The 22,181-nt window shown below is 38.3% G+C and overlaps 3 protein-coding genes across 6 annotated transcripts in view; 1 reads left to right on the top strand and 2 right to left on the bottom strand.

Moving 5' to 3' along the window:
- Positions 1–1,646: 1,646 nt before the first annotated feature.
- On the bottom strand, positions 1,647–12,122 carry tepsin (TEPSIN adaptor related protein complex 4 accessory protein). Its single transcript, XM_048171063.1, has 13 exons — positions 11,926–12,122; positions 11,503–11,575; positions 11,322–11,413; positions 10,039–10,132; positions 8,951–9,018; positions 8,532–8,616; positions 6,715–6,783; positions 6,402–6,590; positions 6,146–6,332; positions 4,995–5,108; positions 4,757–4,835; positions 4,494–4,628; positions 1,647–2,422 (listed from the first exon to the last, which is right to left on the bottom strand). The coding sequence occupies exons 1-13, from the start codon at positions 11,962–11,964 to the stop codon at positions 1,922–1,924; spliced, it is 1,725 nt and encodes a 574-aa protein (XP_048027020.1). The 5' UTR covers positions 11,965–12,122; the 3' UTR covers positions 1,647–1,921.
- Positions 12,123–12,248: 126 nt separating this feature from the next.
- Positions 12,249–14,496, top strand: ndufaf8 (NADH:ubiquinone oxidoreductase complex assembly factor 8). The gene is made up of 3 exons (XM_048171062.1): positions 12,249–12,692; positions 12,850–12,960; positions 14,274–14,496. Exons 1-3 carry the CDS (start codon positions 12,612–12,614, stop codon positions 14,292–14,294), a joined length of 213 nt encoding a protein of 70 aa, XP_048027019.1. The 5' UTR covers positions 12,249–12,611; the 3' UTR covers positions 14,295–14,496.
- Positions 14,497–16,862: 2,366 nt separating this feature from the next.
- The window catches only part of slc38a10 (solute carrier family 38 member 10), a 30,230-nt gene continuing 24,911 nt past the window's right edge, over positions 16,863–22,181 (bottom strand). For all 4 annotated transcript variants that reach the window (XM_048169856.1, XM_048169857.1, XM_048169858.1 and 1 more), the window contains 2 exons: positions 21,449–21,700; positions 16,863–19,881 (listed from right to left, as the gene is read on the bottom strand). In XM_048169856.1, coding sequence (XP_048025813.1) covers positions 18,728–19,881; positions 21,449–21,700 — 1,406 coding nt within the window. In that variant the 3' untranslated portion in view covers positions 16,863–18,727. The remainder of the gene's footprint in view (positions 19,882–21,448; positions 21,701–22,181) is intronic.

Below are 22,181 nucleotides of genomic sequence, written 5' to 3'. Positions count from 1 at the left end.
GTATCCCTTTAATGTGAACCACTAGCAGCATTTAGACAGTGCGTAAAGAGTATGTTGCAGTTGCAATTGTAGGTAGATGTTATCTCCATAAGTACTGGTTAAGACAGTGACCACATTCACATGCACAAAAATCCAAGACAGCAACTGGAATTTTCCTGTAATCAAGTAGTCAGCATATAAACTAAGACATGCATGTTCTTTTTCTGCTCTTCTCTGATGGAAATACTGGAGTTTTTTCTTAGTAATTCTGCATAGTGACTTAAACTCATCAAGAGCACATTGACATGCAAAATGTACACTACCTTTCAAAGTTTTAGGTTGGTAATATATTTTTTTTCATGTTTTTAAAAGAAGTCTCTTATGCTCACTGAGGCGGCACTTATTTGATCAGAAATGCAAAAAACAGTAGTATTGTGAAATATTAATACAATTTAAAATAACAGTTTTCTATTTTAATATAATTCCTTTAATGCAAAGCAGTATTTTCAGCATCGTTACTCCAGTCTTCAGTGTCACATGATCCTTCAGAAATCATTCTAATATGCTGATTTGCTGTTCAAGAAACATCTTTCTTAATATGATCAATGTTGAAAACAGTTATGCTGCTTAAAGGGATAGTTCACCCAAAAATGAAAATTTGATGTTTATCTGCTTACCCCCAGCGCATCCAAGATGTAGGTGACTTTGTTTCTTCAGTAGAACACAAATGATGATTTTTAACTCCAACCGTTGCCGTCTGTCAGTCAAATAATGCTAGTGGATGGGAACTTCTACTATAAGAGTAAATAAAACGTGCATAGACAAGTCCAATTTAAACCCTGCGGCTCGTGACGACACATTGATGTCCTAAGACACGAAACGATCGGTTTGTGCGAGAAACCAAACAGTTTTTATATAATTTTTTACCTCTAATACACCACTATGTCCAACTGCATTCATCACTTGATTCGTTTGGTCTGATCGCGCTCTGACAGCGGCAGTGATGTCTCGCGCATATACTTCAATGAGAGCGAGACATCTCTGCCGTTGTCAGAGCTCGATCAGACCAAACGAATCGAGTGAAGAATGCCGTTGGACATAGTGGTGTATTAGAGGTAAAAAATGATATAAATACTGTTCGGTTTCTCACACAAACCGATCGTTTCGTGTCTTAGGACATCAGTGTGTCGTCACGAGCCGCAGGGTTTAATATGGACTTGTCTATGCAAGTTTTATTTACTCTTATAGTAGAAGTTCCCATCCACTAGCATTATTTGACTGACAGACGGCAACGGTTGGAGTTAAAAATCATCATTTGTGTTCTACTGAAGAAACAAAGTCACCTACATCTTGGATGCGCTGGGGGTAAGCAGATAAACATCACATTTTCATTTTTGGGTGAACTATCCCTTTAATATTTTTGTGGAAATATTTTTTTCAGGATTCTTTGATATTAAGAAATTTCAAACGAACAGCAGCAGAATCTTTTGTATCATTATAAATAATAAATTTAATGCATCCTAATGAATAAAAGTCCCTTCTCTCAAAAACAAGCAAACAAAAAAATCTTACTGACCCCAAGCTTTCGAAAGGTAGTGATTAATGAACATTTGATCTTCCTAATAAGGTGGTTACATGACTAAAAATACAAGCATCTGCCAGCTGTCTCTATTCAGATTTCTGAAAACCAGAAATGGTTTAATGGGGTCATGGCAATCATGTTACTGCAGACTAAAATTTTCATGTGCATGTAAATGTAGTCACTTGCAGCAATCATAATCATACCATTTTTTTAAATTAATATCACAAGGTTGTTAACCATTTAAAAAATTCTTTCTGATTCTGTGCAAGAAGAAACCACTCATAGGCTGAATCATGTGAACATAAACGGAGGGGTTATTTTCCCCCCATGTCAGCACACAACCGTAAATGCATGTTGGCATCAGAGATTAAGGAAGGAGAAGGCAGACACTTGCTCGCTTGATGTGGGTGAGCCTGCAGTTCTCTCACAGCTTTTCTCAATCACACAGTCTGTGCCTGTAGTGGCTTCTACACTTATCTGGGCGTCTGACTCGACAGGAACAGGCTCAACCAAACATACAGGTTTGCTTCTGTTCACTAGCTCCATTCCACTGAAGAGCGACAGTCTGGGTGGTTCTACGATCTTGGACGTGTCCGTGTTTCTTTTTCCCCCCTCTTCTTGCTCTCTTTTCATATGAGACCCAGGTGCAGTGCTGTTACCCTGTGGGTTTTGTGTAGATGGGGTCTCCTCTGATGGTATAACAGAGGTTGCGATTTCTCCAAGTTGTCCTGGAACAAAGGGGATGGTCATAGTTTCAGAGGGCTGGTCTGAAAGTGAAGAGATGGCGGAGGTTGGACGCCCAGCACGGTCACACCTGGGATTTGTGACACTACCAAGCAAGGCCTCAAACTGCCTTAGGAGCTAGTTAGATAAAAAAAGAATCTGTTAGTGCCACATAATTACAAAGAGGATAGTACAAGGGCAACTTTGCTAGTTAGTAAATATTAGCTGTATTAGCCTATTCTACTTACGGAATGAACGTGGTGCCAGTTTAATTTTTTTTTTTTCTGTAAGTAGAATAGGGAAGGTGTAGGACATACAGCGTAAGCGTTTTGAAGAATGTGGAAACCGGATGTACGTTCAAGGTGATATTTTGTGTTCATAAAGCATATACAGTTGTATTTTTTCCAAAAATGACTGATCATTTCGCTAGATAAGACCCTTATTCCTCGTCTGGTATCGTTTGACGCCCTTTGAAGATGCACTGAAACTGTAATTTTGACCTTCAACCATTTGGAGGCCATTGAAGTCCACTATAAGGAGAATAATCCTAGAATGTTTTCATCAAAAATCTTAATTTCTTTTCGACTGACGAAAGAAAGACATGAACATCTTGGATGACATGGGGGTGAGTAAATTATCAGGAAAAGTTTATTTTTTCGTTCCAGGAAGAAAACTCAAGACTACAATCGACACGTTTCAGGGAGTTCAGAAACACTGATTACTGATATCCACCTTATTTTGCAAAGCAGAAGCAAACTATTTTCTTTGAAGGTGCGAGACTTCTATCTCATTAGCTGCTACAGTTAAAGGTACAATTTGTAAGATATTCGCAGTAAAATATCCAAAAACAACTAGGCTAGTGTTGTATATTTTGTCCAGCTGATTACAAACAATATCTCTAATGTTTTCAACTACTTGTAAATCATGAGAAAATTCCCATTCTAAACAGTGACACGGGGCAGTGCAGTCGCCTGTCAATGACGTCAGTTACCCTTTGTTACCGCCTTTACTGACGTAGAAACCACATGTTGTGGACAAATGCGGAAGTAGTGTCTAGCGTCCAGCAAACCACTAGCTTGCTTCAAGCAGTTCCTTATTTACTTCTTGCACGTTTTATGGTGGATTGTGTTACTTATTTATGGAACATAATTACTGTTTACCATCTGCCGCTGGTTCTGTCGACAAGGACAGCTCCCGTAAACGTAAGCGTACGGGCCAACCAAACGACCCAAGAAGAGTTTGGGACAAGAGGAGAGAAAGAGCAAGGATCAATATCGGTGTTGCATTTTCTAGATGGAGAGAGCTTCGTGACAAACTTCACCTAGAAAGAGATGCTGATCTCGCTTGTGTTTTACTCGACAGGTGAGTTGTTTTGATTCGTATCTTTACAGAAAACGTATGCCATTATAACGATCAACACGATTAGTATTATGGGGCATACACGCCAAACGCGGGGCATCGCGTCTCTAGACCCGCGCGAGGACGCGTCTGATCCATAGTCTGATCGCGTCTTTGCATTGACTTTGTATGTAATCTACTCGCGCAAATCGTTGAACTCGCGTTTGCTATGTATGCCCAATTATTGTGTTTGAATGTACACGAGTGTATATATTTGTTGAACAAGTGGTAATCGTTTTCATATCATCTGACTAAACAGTAATCAATTAATTTGATAATTTACTGTCAAACTATATTTGCTGTATTGTATTGCAATATAGCATGACATCATCAAACCACGCGATTGTTATTGTTTTGGTAGTGCGCCCTCTAGTGGCAGGTCCTACAACCTGTACCTTTAAATAACTAGAAGAATTACAAAGTGCAGTAAACAGTAAAATTATTTGTGCTACAAACCAGTGTGTTTATGATTATGATAATAATATAAAAATTCCATGATAACAAATACCATTTTGCAATAAAAAAAAAAAACAGCATAATGGACTGTTTTTGTACAGCTAAAATAACTGGAAGTGAATGACAATGGAAGCCTCACACAATCAACTTAAACATGGCCACATCCACTCTTAAGTAATAAGGAATAACTCCCTTTAGAGTGGACCGTTTGTAACTTTGCAGTCATTTTTTATATTCAAACAGCAACATTACACATTAAAGAAAGTTGAAATTGTAAAAAAACATAATAGATCCTCTTTAATATTAGCCTTTTTATTACCGAATAACCATTTACACGTGGTTTTCCTGACGATACCTTGGTTGCCTTGTTGGCGACAGAGCCGGTGGTTCCTTCACTAAGTTGCTCGAGGCGTTTGTGTGTGATATTGAAAATATGATCTAGAGAGAGGAAGTCTGAAGACATCAGGCAGGCCAGAGCACACAACGCCCTCTGCAGAAAGGAAATAGAAATTGGTTATGATGTGCAAATTTTTCAGATAGGTTAAAGAACAACAATTTAGGATGTTTATTTGAAAAAAAATATACTGAGCCTAAAAGTAGCAGAATGGGAAACATTACCATCTGGACGATTTGTGTGTGGTCCTGAAGTTTGCGAGAGAGAAGTTCAACAACCACCTCACAGTTGAGAGTTGAGCATCTGAAAGAAAACAGGAGCAAGACATACATGACTATACTGACCACTGGAATACACAACTGTGAAAAGAAAACTGCATGCGCTGACATTACAATCCAAGGATCAGTATTGATCAACACTGATACCAAAAATCAAGAACATGTCTCGAATGGAATTTTTTACTCTTTGATGAAGTACTGGTTCTCTTCTCTGGACAGGAAGACTTTGGAACCATTGGTCAGTCGGTTGATAAGTGCCGTCTCCTGACCACAGTCCCCCAACTGAATGGCCTCCACACTGATTCAAATGAACAGAAATATCTCAGAATAACTATGTGAATCTCACGAAACCTCAAAAGAATCAAATCAAAAGAAAAAATAATCAATATACTGTATTTTGCTTTGTGAACATGATGCTTATTTATTCATTCTTTAATGTGAAAATAGTTCAGTACTGTCCAAAGGGTTTGATGTCAGTAAGATTGATCAGTAATCAGTAATTGATCAAAATATTTTTCAAATAAACGCTGTTCTTTTTTAACTTTCTAAACATCAAAGAATCTTGAAAAAAAATGATCACGACTTCCACAAAAATATTAAGCAGCACTACTGTTTTCAACATTAATAATAATAAATGTTTCTTGAGCAGCAAATCAGCATATTAGAATGATTTCTGTAGGATCATGTGACACTGAAGACTGCAGTAATGATGCTGAAAATTCAGCTTTGCATCACAGGAATAAATTACATTTTAAAATATATTCAAATAGAAACTATCAAATAAATGCAGCTTCGGTGAACATAAGGGACATCTTTCAAAAACTATTTTTACATATACATATAATAATATTTGTTATACTGCCTTTAATGTATGCAGATTTAATTGAAAAAATATTGTATAAATTGTTTAACAGTAATAAAAATAATTGCTTTCCACTGAGAACAATGAGAAATGGTCATAATAAAAAAACAAGTCAAACATACTGATTCATTATTATAATGAGAATTTATGCTTAATTTAACCGTCATGATTCAGTGGTCCTAAACATTGCCTCCTTTAAAAAAAATAATAAATATAAAATATAAATATAATATTAGTTATATATTTCTTATAAATATTCTTATATTTATATATTTCTTTCCTGTGATTTTGATGTGAAATATGACAAATGACAATGGGCTCTGTATGCTATTTTAGTTCTGGAAATGAGATGCCAGGATTAAAATCCCCCTTGGTGATGCAATGACCTGGCATTAATGACCTCAAACACTTGAGAAAGCAATGTGTGTTGACCTCCATCAAGAACAGAAGCCCTGTAGCAGTCTGTCCCTTACCGTTCTGATAGGTCACCACTCTCCCGACTCGCGCCGGAGTGGCTGCCCGAGCCGCCCGATTTACTGCTTCTTCCCAGTGAGGCCTGGCTGACTTCTGCAGTCTCCTGGGATGAGTTGTGGGAGGAGCTGTGCCCACTGTCCGTTTCCTCCCAGCCTCCACCAGCCTGCCCTGGGCACCTGTGAGATGCTAAGAAGAGGAGAAATGGTCATTTCTTTGCTTTTATTCATCGCTTTTAAAATCTGGTGCATGGCTCACCTCTGTGGCCGTGGGATGGGATGTTATAGGCACATGCTGGTACTGCCATCTCCACAGTAGCAGAGGGCGCCACCACAGCGTGGTAGTGATTGTCATGGAGACGGATGCCAGGATGCTCTGTTGGAGGAAGGACAGCGCTGGCAACCACCTCGGCAGCTTTCTGAATCTTGTCCAATAGAGTCCCTCCACCTGAACGAGAGAGGGAAACATTGCGTGAAACAAGACAGGACACACACCAGTATGCTTTCCCAGCTGTAAATATTAGTGTTGAGCTCAGGACTTGGATGAATAACATTAAATGTCTGTGTCTTACTGGACTCTTTCCTTCCTGGGCTGTATCCAAACCCCTGCATGCCAGACCTGTGCGACTCTGAGCCCATTCCTGCAAAAAAAAATCTTGGTATATGTTATTCACATACTATAACTATTTAACATTTTTAACTTATTTTTAAGTATTCCTTTTATTAAAGGTGCCCTAGAATTAAATATTGAATTTATATTGGCATAGTTAAATAACAAGAGTTCAGTACATGGAAAAGACATACATTGAGGTTCAAACCCCATTGCTTCTTCCTTCTTATATAAATCTCATTTGTTTAAAAGACTTCCGGAAAACACGCAGATCTCAACATAACACCGACTGTTACGTAACAGTCGGGATCATTAATATGTATGACCCCAATATTTGCATATATGCCAGCCCATGTTCAAGCATTAGACAAGGAAAGGCAGTATTAACGTCTGGATCTGTGCACAGACTAGGTAAGCAAGCAAGAACAGTAGCAAAAAATGGCAGATGGAGCAATAATAACTGACATGATCCATGATATCATAATCTTTTTAATGATATTTGTAAATTGTCTTTCTAAATGTTTCATTAGCATGTTGCTAATGTACTGTTAAATGTGGTTAAAGTTACCATCGTTTCTTACTGTATTCACGGAGACAAGAGCCGTCGCTATTTTCATTTTTAAACATGTGCAGTCTATATAATTCATAAACACAACTTCATTCTTTATAAATCTCTCCAACAGTGTAGCATTAGCCGTTAGCCACGGAGCATAGCCTCAAACTCATACAGAATCAAACGTAAACATCAAAATAAATACTTTACTCACATAATTCGAAGCATGCATACAGCATGCATGACGAACATCTTGTAAAGATCCATTTGAGGGTTATATTAGCTGTGTGAACTTTGTAAATGCGCTGTAATATAGTCGAGAGCTCATGTGGCAGGGAGCATGCGATTTAAAGGGGCAGCACTGCCAAAATCAGTGTATAGTTAATGATGCCCCAAAATAGGCAGTTAAAAAAATTAATTAAAAAAAATCTATGGGGTATTTTGAGCTGAAACTTCACAGACACATTCAGGAGACACCTTAGACTTATATTACATCTTGTGAAAAAGCATTCTTGGGCACCTTTAATTTTCGGATATTGCCCTTCATGTAGTGTTATAAAGTTTCAAAGTGCACAATAAATACAATTACTGTCTCCCAAAAGAAAGAACCGATTGTGAACTGTCTGAAACGAGTCGCAAATAATTCCAGTCTTACTTCCTGCATGAACCTACTTAGGTTTGTAACAAATTTGCATAATGCCAGCCTATGGTCTTCTTTGACCTGCCCTCACACACTGTGGTTGTTGGCCTGGAAGAGTTTAGTTTCATGTTGTCGACATGTCGAGAAGATGTTGTTTTCTGTGCTGCAAAAGCAAATCCACTTTGAAGGCACTTCCAAAGGATGAGGACTCGCGCTCAAATTGATATGGAGAAACTGATGACAGTGTTTCTGTTTGTATCATTGAGGAATCCTCTGGAGCTGAAATTCAGATATGGTAATGGCTGTTTGGTTTCCGACATGCACTGTAAGCAGTAGACCAATCTAAACAGACTGGGCCATCTAACCAAAAAGAGCAGAGTAGACTTTTGGAAAGGAGGGGTTTAGAGAGATCGGATTACTAATTGAACCAGACATTGGTTTCGGACAATGAGTGAGAAAAGAGGTGATGTTGAAATGTATATTATGAGAAAATAAAATTTAAATGTAAACCTATTGTAGGAGACCTCAAAAACAAATTAGAAACCTTTAAAATAGCATAATTTGGTAAAAAATACCAAACTAGCACTCACCCAAGATTGTGTCACTGTTTTGTGTGGAGACAGTCCAGAATCTGAGGACATGGTATCATTAAATAGTAGGCTAGCCAACTCCTGTATAGAAACAAATGCTGGCTCAATTCAGACATTTATAACAAGAAACAAACAACAAATAGACAGAAGAGTGACTGCCTCCTGTATTAATTATATACTGCATATTCTTTATGAATAGAAATACATCTGTGTTTGTTTACTATATATTTACCATAATAAACTGTAAAACATATATTAAAGTAATAAACACAAGGTCAACATGCAAGACTACAAAAAATAATGATCACAGGAATGACTAAACAGTTACATTTAGGACTAGATGGTAATGTCCCTTGCTTTTATTGCACCTTCCTGAGGTGAGTGGGGAACAGAGAGAACAGAGAGAAAGCTTTACCTGAGCAGAGCTTCTGACTTTCTGAAAAAGAGCACTTCCATGGATGGGGTCCGGGGGGCCACTGTAGACTAAGAAACACATAATACAATCACCCTTTTTATTGACTTGAAATCAACTCAAAACGTAACTCATTTTATTTACTTCTTTAAAATACTCTACTGTTCAAAAGTTTGGGGTCAGTGTAAATTTAATTTTTTTTTTTTTTAAATAAGTCTCTCATGCTCACCAACGCTGTATTTATATATGAAAAATACAGTAAATACTGTGAAATATTATTTCATTTTAAAATTGTTTTTATTTTAATATATTTTAAAATGTAATTTATTCCTGTGATGACAAAGCTGAATTTTCAGCATCATTACTCCAGTTTTCAGTGTCACATGATCCTCCAGAAATCATTCTAATATGCTGATTTGCTGCTCAAGAAACATTTTTTTTATTAATATTAATGTTAAAAACAGTAGTGCTGCTTATTACTTTTGTGGAAACCGTGATACATCTATTTTTTCCAGAATTCTTTGATGAATATAAAGACAGCTTTTATTTCAAATACAAATATTTTGTAACATTATGAATTTCTTTACTGATGCCGATTCTCAATTTAATGTCTTTACTGTATGAAAGTATTAATTTCTTTAAGAAAAATTTTTACTGACCACAAACTTTCAAACTGTATGTTCCTGCTGATATTGTGATTGATTTATCAGTGAATGTTATTCCAAAGGGAAAAAAAAATGTGTTTCATCAAAATATAAATTATTGCTTTGCCTTTAAACTACTTTCAAATTTTGCTGACATCACCAATCTGTCCCATTTTTCATGTCATGCACCACTTTTAACAATCCAATCAATTCCCAGTGGCTAAAATCAGGTCCCGCCTTACATTTTTTATCTCACTGAATATCCATGTAAAACAGGTTGGAAAAATAACTGCATCTTGATTATAAGATTTCAGAAGTTTCTGATGCTCTGGTTTTGATTGAAACATTATGTTTTTATGTGTGTACACCGACTCCTAAGAATTAGTCAATATGACTTCCTTTAAAAAAAGTGCTAGTGTTTACCTAGAAATGTTTAGACCTGCTTACCTATTACTTCCTGTATAAATGTAGCATTCCTCCGTAGCTCTGTGAGGAAATGAGGTGGTCCATGGCCACATAAATGCAGGAGAATCTTCAGGACCTTGGACAGGGTTAAAAGCACAATAAACACCACAGCACAGCTAAAGCCAAGATTTCAAAAACACTTAAAGGTGCAGTATGTAAGATTTTCTGTCCGCTAGAGGTCACTAGAGGCCTATTCAAAACAAAGGCGTAGCTTGATGACGCCAAGTTTGAGAGCGGAATCTTGGGACGTGTGGTCTCCACATCAACGGACAGGGCAAAAGAATAGTCATAGGACTCAGGAAGAAATCATGTTTATGGATGTGATTATTAACGTTACTGTAGTATGAAGCAGAGCTGGAGCGATTGCGCAACACATGCCTCATGAGCAGCAGAACTTTTATTATGCCACAGTCGCCGGCGCCGCTTCCGCTTTTCCGGCCATGAGTATGAGGTAACGCAGCTCTGTTTATCATATTAGACATTTGAGTGTGTTGAAAATGATGTTATAACATTACTCTGTACGTTCGCTCGGTGGCTGCTGCGAGACACTTGTTTGAGACACACTTTAGTAAGCTAGATCGATTTTAGAATATCACAATAAATGATGGCTTGTGTTGATAAATGGCATGCAATTCATTTTAAAACGTATTGTATGATGGAGAAAATTCTCTATTACTGTTACTAAAAATAAAGTTGCATCTGATTATGCTATGTTAGCTACTTGACAAAATAGTGTTTTTCTCTGAGGCATGGTAAAGCATGGTACTCGCAAAAAAAAAAAAAAAAATCAAGAAGATTAGATTTAAACAATAAGACTAAACGTGTTGAGCTATATAACAATAATTAGTTTTCTGTCTATAAATATATCAAAACAGTTGTTCCCTTGTCTATTAAAACACGTAAATATTAAAGCATCTTTGGTGTTTCCATGGTTTCTACAAAATAAAACCGGAAACCGAGGGTAACGCGGGTATGACGCAAATGACAGGCGACTCTTCACACGTCCCGGATCCTTGGTTAAAACTGCAATTTTCTCACGATTTACAAATAGTTGCAAACATTTGGGATATTGTAAGTACTCAAGTGAACAAAATATATAACACTGGCCTAGTGGTTTTTGGATATTTTACTGCAAAATTCTTACATATTGCACCTTTAAATTGAGCTCAATAACAAGAGTTCATGAATTACCCTTGGCAGGGTTTGAACCTACAACCTTCTGGTTACCAACCCAAAGAAGACTGAGCCAGACCACCCTATCTCACCTTAAGTTTGACGTGGCAGGACTCCACCTGTAGTCTCTCCAAGAGGTACTCGAGAAGACACTGGCAGCAGCCCACTGACTCATGGGAAATTTCTTAGATATCATGACTGTCAAGGTCCACAGCATTCATTCTTTTTTCTCCTATACTTCTACTCTCTTCTGTAATGCCACAAAAAGGATACTTCCAATTTCTTCAAAAAGATAGCCGGGACAAGGCGATTCGTCATCTGATGTTGCTCTCATAAGCGTTGGCACCTGAGACACAAAAAAGAGCTGAGCAGAAGTACTGAGGTATTACCATGTACCATGGTTGGCTACTATATACTATGAATGTAACATGGTATTTATACTATAAAGCACTCTATGGTCAAAACAACATGGTAGGACCACGGTACATCATGTCCAAAACACCATGGAAGTACCATGATATTATGGTCATGTATTTTTAAGTGTCTGTAAACAGAAATATCAATTATATACTGAGATAAACAGACTATTTAACAACTGCTAACGTCAGATATCCAGTAAACAACGTTGGAAACTAGGTTTGGCGTAAAAATAGATAGCTGAAATGACATTACATCCCTGGTGTCACGGATACGTACTTTCTGTAGGAAAACCAACCGTTCCAGTAATGTAGCCATGATGGAGAAATCTGTGTTTTTTCGCCTGTCTGTGTACCATTGCTCACAGGGCGGGTGACCGTGCAGGTCCTGCCTGCCCGAGAATATCTTCTTCACAATCCACACGGACCTCTGTTTAGCTCACCCACTCTGATTCGACGCGGATCTTTTCAGTGAACCGGTTCAGATATATTTGTTCACGAATGACTCCTTTGAGAGTCATCTGTTCAAAGGAATCGATTCGCGGAAATGGTGGTTGTAGCCAATAGAACGCGGTCCTAAAGAACACGTGACTGGATACGGAAGTTATTCCGGAGTGTATTTCTTGACCATCCTGAAAATGTCTTTGAAATCAACTCGTGTTACTAATGACTCTTCACCATACGTAGGAATCTACAACAGAAAAATCAACCAATCAGAAAGCAGTGCAGATGTTTCTGGGTCCAGATTAACGCTTTGATTGGTCGTCAATGGGAGGTTTACACACGTTATCTCAGAGGTCACCAACATGGCGCTGTCCATCCTGAATACACACACTACATAAATCTCTGAGTGTATGACTTTTGTGTATAACTATGATGGGTTATAGTGATTTTAAATGAACGTCGACCCACCAAATTATTATTTTGCTGCTAGATTATTGTAGGATATTTTTTATTTCTTGAACTATGTCTGGTTCAAATGCTTGGACTCGCAGCAGAGCGAGAATGAGACTCTTCCCAGAGCTGATGGCTCAGTGCTCAGGAGAGGTATTTCTTCAGTATTGTCATATGTGTTTGTGTGTGTATATATAATAAACATGATAGATAGATAGATAGATAGATAGATCGATAGATGCATATATTATATTATTAGATGCATTTATTCTTTGTAAAACTGTCTGTTTTTCTATTATTACATTATTAGGCAGCTGCTTATGGGAAATGTGTGGCCGCCACAACCACTGGAAAACAGGAGCTGACCAAAAACATGTGTGTCAAAGAATTTGAAGCACTGAGAAGCTGCTTTCAATCTGCTGTGAGTGTTTTATTGTGATTATGCTGCATGTAGACTAGTATCCCGTTCACACAAACCTACATTACAGGCATGGTTAATCAGAAAACAATGTTTAAAGGGTTAGTTCACCCAAAAATGAAAATAATGTTATTAATTACTTACCCTTATGCCGATTAAGACCTTTGTTCATCTTCAGACCACAAATTGAGATATTTTTGTTGAAATCCGATGGCTCCGTGAGGCCTGCATAGCCAGCAATGACACTTCCTCTCTCAAGATCCACTAATGTACTAAAAACATATTTAAATCGGTTCATGTGAGTACAGTGGTTCAATATTAAAGGTGCTCTAAGCGATGTCACGCGTTTTTAGGCCAAAACATTTTTTGTCACATACAGCAAACATCTCCTCACTCTCCGCTAGCTGCCTGTCCCCTGAACACACTGTGTAAAAACGCGGGGTCTGTAGTCGCCACAAGCTCCAAAAACGGCAATAAAAACAAACTGGTGCAGCCTGGACCACGAATCATAATAAACATGCTCCAGCCAATAACCAACAAGAATGATTTCAAATGCGTGTTCATGACTGTTTCAGGAAGCACAGAGGGGAGGGGGAGGGGGAGGAGGAGGGAGGGTCTAGCTAGCCTCTGTTTTGTTTGACAACACTTCGAACGTCAACAGAAAGTTACTCCACCCTGGATCGCTTAGAGCACCTTTAATATTATAAAGCGACGAGAATATTTTTGGTGAACCAAAAAACGAAATAACGACTTATATAGTGATGGCTGATTTCAAAACACTGCTTTAGGAAGCTTCAGAGCATAAATGAATCAGCGTGTCGAATCAGCGGTTCGGAGCGCCAAAGTCACGTGATTTCAGCAGTTTGGCGGTTTGACACGCGATCTGAATCATGATTCGATACACTGATTCATTTGTGCTCCAATGCTTCATGAAGCAGTGTTTTGAAATCGGCCATCGCTATGTAAGTCGTTATTTTGATTTTTGGCTCACCAAAAATATTCTCGTCGCTTTATAATATTAATATTGAACCACTGTACTCACATGAAATGATTTAAATATGTTTTTAGTACATTAATGGATCTTGAGAGAGGAAATGTCATTGCTGGCTATGCAGGTCTCACTGAGCCATTGGATTTCAACAAAAATATCTTTGTTTCGAAGGTCTTACGGGTGTGGAACGGCATGAGTGTGAGTAATTAATGACATTATTTTCATTTTTGGTTGAACTAACCCTTTAAGATTATAAAGTAATATATAAATTGTATAAACAATATATATTGTTGGCCTTTCCTAATGAATTGTTTTATATTTGCAGGCAAAAAAGGGAGTAAAGTGAACAACATCATGACAGCGCTGGAGATCATTTTAAATAGCCAGTAAAACATTTATAGTGATCTTTTGTCTTCTTTCATAGTTGCTTTTGTAATTTCTCATTGTAAATACACATATATATTAATGTGTTTCAAATGGATAATTGTATTGTGCATAAAACTACAATAATATTTTTAAATAAAAACATATCGTTACAATATAATATATAGAGGCGGTTTGGACTGAATTATATCACCATCTGCATCATTACTTTGCTGTTTTCACGTATCAATATATCAGAATTGGGATAAAAGAGACAGACTAATGATAACCAGACGTTCTATGTTGTTTGGAGTGTGTAATTGATGAGGGAGTGTCAGAATGAGAAATGAGATATGAGGTGTTACGTGATGGGTGGTCATTATCAAGCCCTTGACTGCCGATTGCAGATCAGCACTCGAGTCGGTCTCCAAATTTGGACTCGCTCCTGAAATCTAGGATGGCGGTTTTAAGGGTTTTGTTTCCAATCAAACAAAAGCAGGCTGAAACATGAAAGGCCAGCTGATTAATGTGTATCCGTGGGGTGTATGTCACTGGCACCACAAAAGATTATGGGCTCTTAGTCGTCTCGTATGGAATGTAAAGCTGTGCCACTGTTAAATACACCCTTCCTGCACAACCTGCACCCTCATTAGCCACATGTTAATTGATAGAAGGGCCATAAAGGCAGCCACTAATGACTGGGGATCAACAAACGAAGAATGGCTCCAGTATAAAAAAAATATGTTTCCAGCAAAGCAATGACCTGTATATCTATAAGAAAACACATGCTACAGGTTACGCTTTAGCTTAGTCACAATCAATGTTTGTGGCCTTCCTTCATATGGGCTTCATTTGCACATTTTCAGTGCACTACAAGGTGTTAATTGAAAGAGAATGGTCTTGTGGAAATGGTTGTGTTTGGTCCAAATTGGCTATAAAATCTAATGGTTTAGGCTGGGGAACTTGTCTTGACATTAAAAAAGGTTATGCAGACGATCAGTTCTGTGCATATTGAGCATTAAAGCCCGGGTATACTTCATTTTCCACGTTCCGCTCAGTTTCGCCAATAGTCGAGCACGAGAGCCTTTCAAATTATAAACCTTTGGCCGTGCGCGCTACCTAGTGACTTTGTTTTCATGGCGTTACATACGCTGTTGTACGCGCACCGTCCGCGCGGACACAAAAATTGTGCTGTGAGGGGGTTCATGTGCAGTTTTTACCTAGGAAACTCGCATTTACATAATTCTGAGAGCACGTGAAGGCAGCATTAATGTAGCACATACTTGTCCTTTATCATGCCAATACTTGACATGGCATATCAACCAGGGACAGTAACAATGTTTTAAACATTTCTAATTCTTGTATAGTCATCAAACATGCTATTTTTACAACCTCATATTAATTGATAGACTAAACAGGATATTTGTGCTTTCAACAATTACTTTGTAAACATATATACACATCACTATAAAATGTAACCTAAAATGCTAAACTTGAGGGGAAAAGATAATGGACATAATTTGTCAACTTTTTTTAAAGGTGCCCTAGAATTAAAAATTGAATTTATCTTGGCATAGTTGAATAACAAGAGTTCAGTACATGGAAAAGACATACAGTGAGTCTCAAACTCCATTGTTTCCTCCTTCTTATATAAATCTCATTTGTTTAAAAGACCTCCGAAGAACAGGCGAATCTCAACATAACACTGACTGTTACGCAACAGTCGGGATCATTAATATGTACGCCCCCAATATTTGCATATGCCAGCTCATGTTCAATGCATTAGACAAGGGCAGCCAGTATTAACGTCTGGATCTGTGCACAGCTGAATCATCAGACTAGGTAAGCAAGCAAGGACAATAGCGAAAAATGGCAGATGGAGCAATAATAACTGACATGATCCATGATAACATGATATTTTTAGTGATATTTGTAAACTGTCTTTCTAAATGTTTCGTTAACATGTTGCTAATGTACTGTTAAATGTGGTTAAAGCTACCATCGTTTAGATTACTGTATTCACGGAGAAAAGAGCCATCACTATTTTCATTTTTAAACACTTGCAGTCTGTATAATTCATAAGTACAACTTCATTCTTTATAAATCTCTCCAACAGTGTAGCATTAGCCGTTAGCCACGGAGCATAGCCTCAAACTCATTCAGAATCAAATGTAAACATCCAAATAAATACAATACTCACATAATCCGATGTATGCATGCAGCATAAAAGATAAAGATCCATTTTGAGGGTTATATTAGCTGTGTGAACTTTGTTTATGCTGTTTAAGGCAAGCGCGAGCTCCGTGGGCGGGAGAGCGCGAGATTTAAAGGGGCCGCAGCATGAATCGTCTCATATTTAATGATGCCCCAAAATAGGGAGTTAAAAAAATTAATTAAAAAAAATCTATGGGGTATTTTGAGCTGAAACTTCAGAGACACATTCAGGGGACACCTTAGACTTATATTACATCTTGTAAAAAAAAAACGTTCGATGGCACCTTTAAAGGATAAACAGGAGAAATATAAACACAAAGAACATTCTGCACAAAAATGCTGTTACACATAAGTCATTTTATTAATTTAACCCAATTAAAGAACAAAATAAATGGTTTAGGCCAAACAGTTATCAACTTCTAACATGTAACAAGCTTTTTTAGAGGTCTCCACATCACGTGGTAACTTTTAAAAACCTGTACATGGATAAGTAAGCAATGTTACTGAGAAGGCAGCATTTCATGAATCTTATATGACTTTAAACCATATCTCTCTCTCTCTCTCTCTCTCTCATATATATATATATATATTTGTTCTTTTGAAATATAAAATGTAAGATCCCCATTAGTGAGATCAGGAAATTTATCAAAAGAATAGTCAATTACCATGACAAGTTTAACCAGAAAGGTATATAAAAATGCAGTTGGGGGGGGGGGACGCAATCCACACACAGTGTGGGTGTAACAGGCTTCACATACACATCACTGCAGAACATAAACCCATGAGGCACTGACCAGAATCACATCTTCATAGCCAAAACATATGTAGTATAGAACAACAAAGCAATGCAACCCTGAAAAGAAATCCAATGCACAGTGAAAACAAATAATTGACTGTAGGAAATGATCATGTTATGTTCAACACTTAATTTAGGAATCTATATGGTCCAATTTCAGACCAACCTCAAAAGATGAGAGTTGAGTACTTTCATAAAGTGATAAAACAGAGTCACAGACAAGCTAAACATACTGAAACAAACTAGAAGAGAAAAACAATATGCACAATAATTATACTCAACTACAGATCAGACATTTTGCATCAGTCGGAACATCAACGATTCTCATACTTCATTCACTTACAGCTGGTTTGACTAACTATTAGTTAACTATAAAGTCAACTTTTAAATATACTAACTATTAATTATCATAAGTTAACTCTTTGGAAGGAAAATCTGATACTGCAGACCCACACTGAAAGACACTCCTTTAAAAAGGCATACATTTGATTGCATAAAAAAAAAAAGAAAGAAAGAAATTAGGAAAAAAAAGGAAAGAAATTAAGGGAAAAAAAAGATGCTTTCATAAAGGACTTTGGATGAATATGAAAGAAAATTCTCAGAAAATTCTCAAAATTTTCAGGATTTTTTTGAAAACCATTAAGGAAGTCTCTGCCTGGACTCCCAAGACTTTAATATAACTTAACAAGGTACACTGGGAAAACAAAGATGTCAGTGACTGTAGTCTCAGATAAGAGACTTACCACTGAACATGTTGGCAAAGGTAACATTTAACACTCCATGTTCATTATACAGAATAGCAGAATGAAAACCCTAAGGCACAGTAAATGGTCCAATAGTTCCCCGAGAGGAAAAAAAAAAAATCAGGTCCTACGAAGATAAATAATTTTTTTAAAATTCACCTCATATTAATTGTAAAGCCGACAGAAGTTTCTGGCTTCTATTTCCATTCACAGAAGGTAAAACTTCATGCAATAACTACATTACATTTTACAACTTGGCATATAATTTACCATAGCAGCCACAAGGGGGTACACTTGTGTCGTTTTCCTATGCGATGGTCCAAAACAGTATTCTGAAAAGCCCCGTGTGCCCATCAACGCCCATTTTTAATGTGATGCCCGCTCAGTTTATTACACCAGACATTCTGTTTATTGCACCAGATTCAGCAAAATCTCACACAAAACAATAATGGAAGCTCATAAGAAACTGTGGATTCAGTGCTCCCGGTGGACAACTAAAGGATCAAATCAAAGTGCCCACTGTCATCATGAACCCAAAAGGAATGTTGTGTCTACTTTTAAAATGAGGAAAGAGATTCTTCTCACAGCCAGATCACTTCGTACGTTTTTAAAGCGTGCATTTCCGCATGTCCATTTGAGAGGACCATGTGGTTCCAGAGCACCCTACTCTAAATCTTCATTCTCCTGCCTCTGAAACATCTGTTTAAGCTGGCGTGTGTGAACCAGAGACCCTGCCAGCAGCTGCCCCTGTAGGTCAGCGTTTAAGTCTAAACCTCCTACGTCCCGCAGAAGATCCAGGTCAGCACCTCCTCCACCCTCAGGGTCCACAGATCTGCGCCTCCTCTTAAGGTCCACCCCTCCATCCTCTCTGCTCCTCTTTTCCTCTTTCTTCTTCTCTTCTAGTGGGACTATGTTCTCCTTCAAGTCCCTGCCTCCTTTTTGCTTTCGATCCTTCTTCGCGTCAATGACCTGCTGTAGTTGGTCTAGCCGTTCCTTCTGCTCAAGTATTCTTTTCTCCTTCTCAGCACGTTCCATGATCTCTTTATCCGTCTTCTCTCGTTCCTGTTTTAAAGTCTCATCCTTAAGAATTCCCTTTTCCCGACGTGCATCAATGGCCTCTTGCAGCTGGTCTAGCCGCTCCTTGTGCTCGAGCAATCTTTTCTCCTTCTCGGCACGCTCCATGATCTCTTTATCTATCTTCTCTTGTTCCCGTTTCAACCTCTCCGCTTCAAGCCTTTCCTTCTCTAGCTGTTCCTTTTGCTGCCGTACGCGTTCTAGCTCTTGCTCGCGTGCCAGTTCCTCTCGTCTTTCCCGCTCCTTCCTCTCCTTCTCAACACGGGCCTGCACTTCCTTCTCAATCCTTTCCTTGTCCAACTTTTCTTTCTCTATTCGCTCCTTCTCTGCCTCCAGTTGGGCCAATTTCTGTCTCAATATCTCCTCTTTCTCAGCTAGAGCGTTGGGATTGATTTTGGATGGTTCTGGCTCTTGTTGGTGCAGCGGAACACCTTGGGCGTCGACCTCTGCAGATATTGCTTCGCCATGCCTTGCTTGGTTTTTCAGCTCCAGCTTCTTTTTGAGAACTTCAGCACCTCCATCTTCCACTGATTCAAGGGCATTGTGGGGAAGACCGGCTGCAACGTGAGCCTCTTTTGCTGCTGACTCTTCAGGCACCGCGACATCTGCAGCTACATGAACCGGCTCACCCTGGGGCTTTTGCAATTGGTCAGGAGCAACAGCGGCAACTTTAGACTTCACTGCCCCCTCTATCCCTTCCAGCTGCCTCTGCACAGCATTCTCCACCTCACCTGCACCCTCTCCTACAAAAGACATGATGTGTTTCATTACTGCACTGCATGCAAAATCACTTCAAAAGGGAGCACCAATACTGGGGTGCGTTTCACATACAATGATGTAACCCGTTGCTTAAAGGATTAGTTCACTTCAGTATTACAATTTCCTGAAAATGTACTCACCCCCATGTCATCCAAAATGTTCATGTCTTTCTTTCTGCAGTCAAAAAGAAATTAAGGTTTTTGAGGATAACATTCCAGGATTTTTCTCCATATAGTGGATTTCAGTGGCTACCAACAGGTTGAAGGTCCAAACTGCAATTTCAATGCAGCTTCAAAGGGCTCTACATGATCCAAGCCGAGGAATAAGGGTCTTATCTAGTGAAATGATCAGTCATTTTATGAAAAAAAAATAAAAATCTATATTCTTTTTAACCACAAATGCTTGTCTTACACTAGCTCTGTGATGCACCACGCATTATGTAATCACGTTGGAAAGGTCACATGCGACATAGGCTGAAGTACCCAACAAGTGTTTACAAAGCGAACGTGCAAAGACTAAGTCAAACGGCCCTTACAAAAAAAAAAAGTGAAACAACGATGTCGGATGATTTTGAAGTTGGAGGAGAAAATGAGATTGAGTTTTTCACCCTACCGCGGTACTTCCATCTACGTCATGCAAGACCTTTCCAACATGATTACGGAATGCGTGGTGCATCGCAGAGCAGTGCAAGATGAGCATTTGTGGTTAAAAAGTATATACATTTTAATTTTTTTTTAGAAAATGACCAATTGTTTCGCTAGGTAGCAGTTTAAGTATATGGAGAAAAATCCTGAAATGTTGAATTTCTTTTCAACTGAAGAGAGAAAGACATAAACATCTTTGATGTCATGGTGGTGAGTAAATTATCAGGTCATTTTACTTCTGAAGTGAACTAATCCTTTAACTACCACTGTACGATGCATTTTCCTGAAATTTGTCGTTGAACCACGTTGGTTAACGATGTCACGCAGGTAGTGGAGTAATAACTTCTTTCGTTTGAGATCTAATTAATGCTAGATGTTTTACTATAAATTACAGACATGGCATTTGAGGACTAATTTTCATTTTTCGCTTTATTTCTAGATTCAATCATAGGCTCATTCTTCCGTTCTAGAGCATGTACGCATATGCAAAGGGCTCTAACATGATCCCAGCCGAGGATCATGTAGCTTGCATATTTTCTCAAGATGAGGATTTAATAAGTCCACGTCATACAAACAAGAAACTATGCTTCGAACCAGAGGTCGAGAGCTGTTGTTCTAACCAGACAAGTTTGTGATGCTGTTTGCGAATGTTTGTTGGAACTATGATTTTGGAAAAAACTGACTTGTTGAACTATGCTGATAACAGCGGAACTTGCGAACATGGCTAATGATGCTTTCGGGAAACGCATCCCTGGTCAGGTTAATTGAATCATTCTTTTTTGTATATTTCACTACATGACTAGGGCCACAAGAATTTGTTTTCAAGTTGTCAAGATCTCAAATAAATTTGAGAAGATCGGTGCCTGTATTGGTACCACCAGTATGTATCTGACTTTTAGAGACTCACCTGCTGCTGCCTTTGGTTCAGCTTCTGCTTCCTTTACTTGATGGACCTCCTCATGTTTTTCCTCCTGGTCCACATGTCTCTTCTGCTGTTCTGCTGCCTTTGGTTCTTCTTCTCCCTCCTTAATTTGGTGCATCTCCTTGTGTTGCTCCTCAATCACCGCCAGAAGTTTTTCCTGTTGGTCCAAAAGCCTTTTCTGCTGTTCTTGCTGCTCCTTAATTACCTGCAGCAGCACAGCATGATCCAACTGACCCTCTGAGGATCAGTCAAGCAGAAAGGAAAAAGAGAAGAAACAATCACCCAACATGCCTTGCAATATACAAAAAAACATAAAAATGTGATTATTAAAATCCTTTCAAAACAGATTTAAAATCCGTTGAATATAATTAGTGCAATTGCCTATGGCCAAAATACTTGTCAGTCTGATTGTTTATCAAATTATATAATAGATTTTTAGTTTTTCTAAAGGAAATGTTAGTGGTGATTGCCTATACAAAACCTGCCACCTTGATGTTGTAGCTGGCCTGATAATTTTCACACTATTTGCTAAGCAATGTTCAGAACAAGGTGTTCTGAGTCTCTAAAGTATTGTTAAGTTTTTATAGGTGGTTTCTAGAGTGTTTCTATGCAGTTAGTAGTGCATTGTTAGGTGGCTGCTAGGCAATTGCTGTGTTGTTCTGTGTGATTTTTAGTGCACTGCTTGCCAGTTGCTAAATAGTTACTAGGGTGTTTCTAT

Source organism: Megalobrama amblycephala, linkage group LG20 (assembly GCF_018812025.1).
Source record: "Megalobrama amblycephala isolate DHTTF-2021 linkage group LG20, ASM1881202v1, whole genome shotgun sequence".
In the NCBI taxonomy this organism is placed as follows: Eukaryota; Metazoa; Chordata; class Actinopteri; order Cypriniformes; family Xenocyprididae; genus Megalobrama; species Megalobrama amblycephala.
The sequence above is the reverse complement of the archived record's forward strand: the minus strand, read 5'-3'. Positions and strand labels throughout refer to the sequence as shown.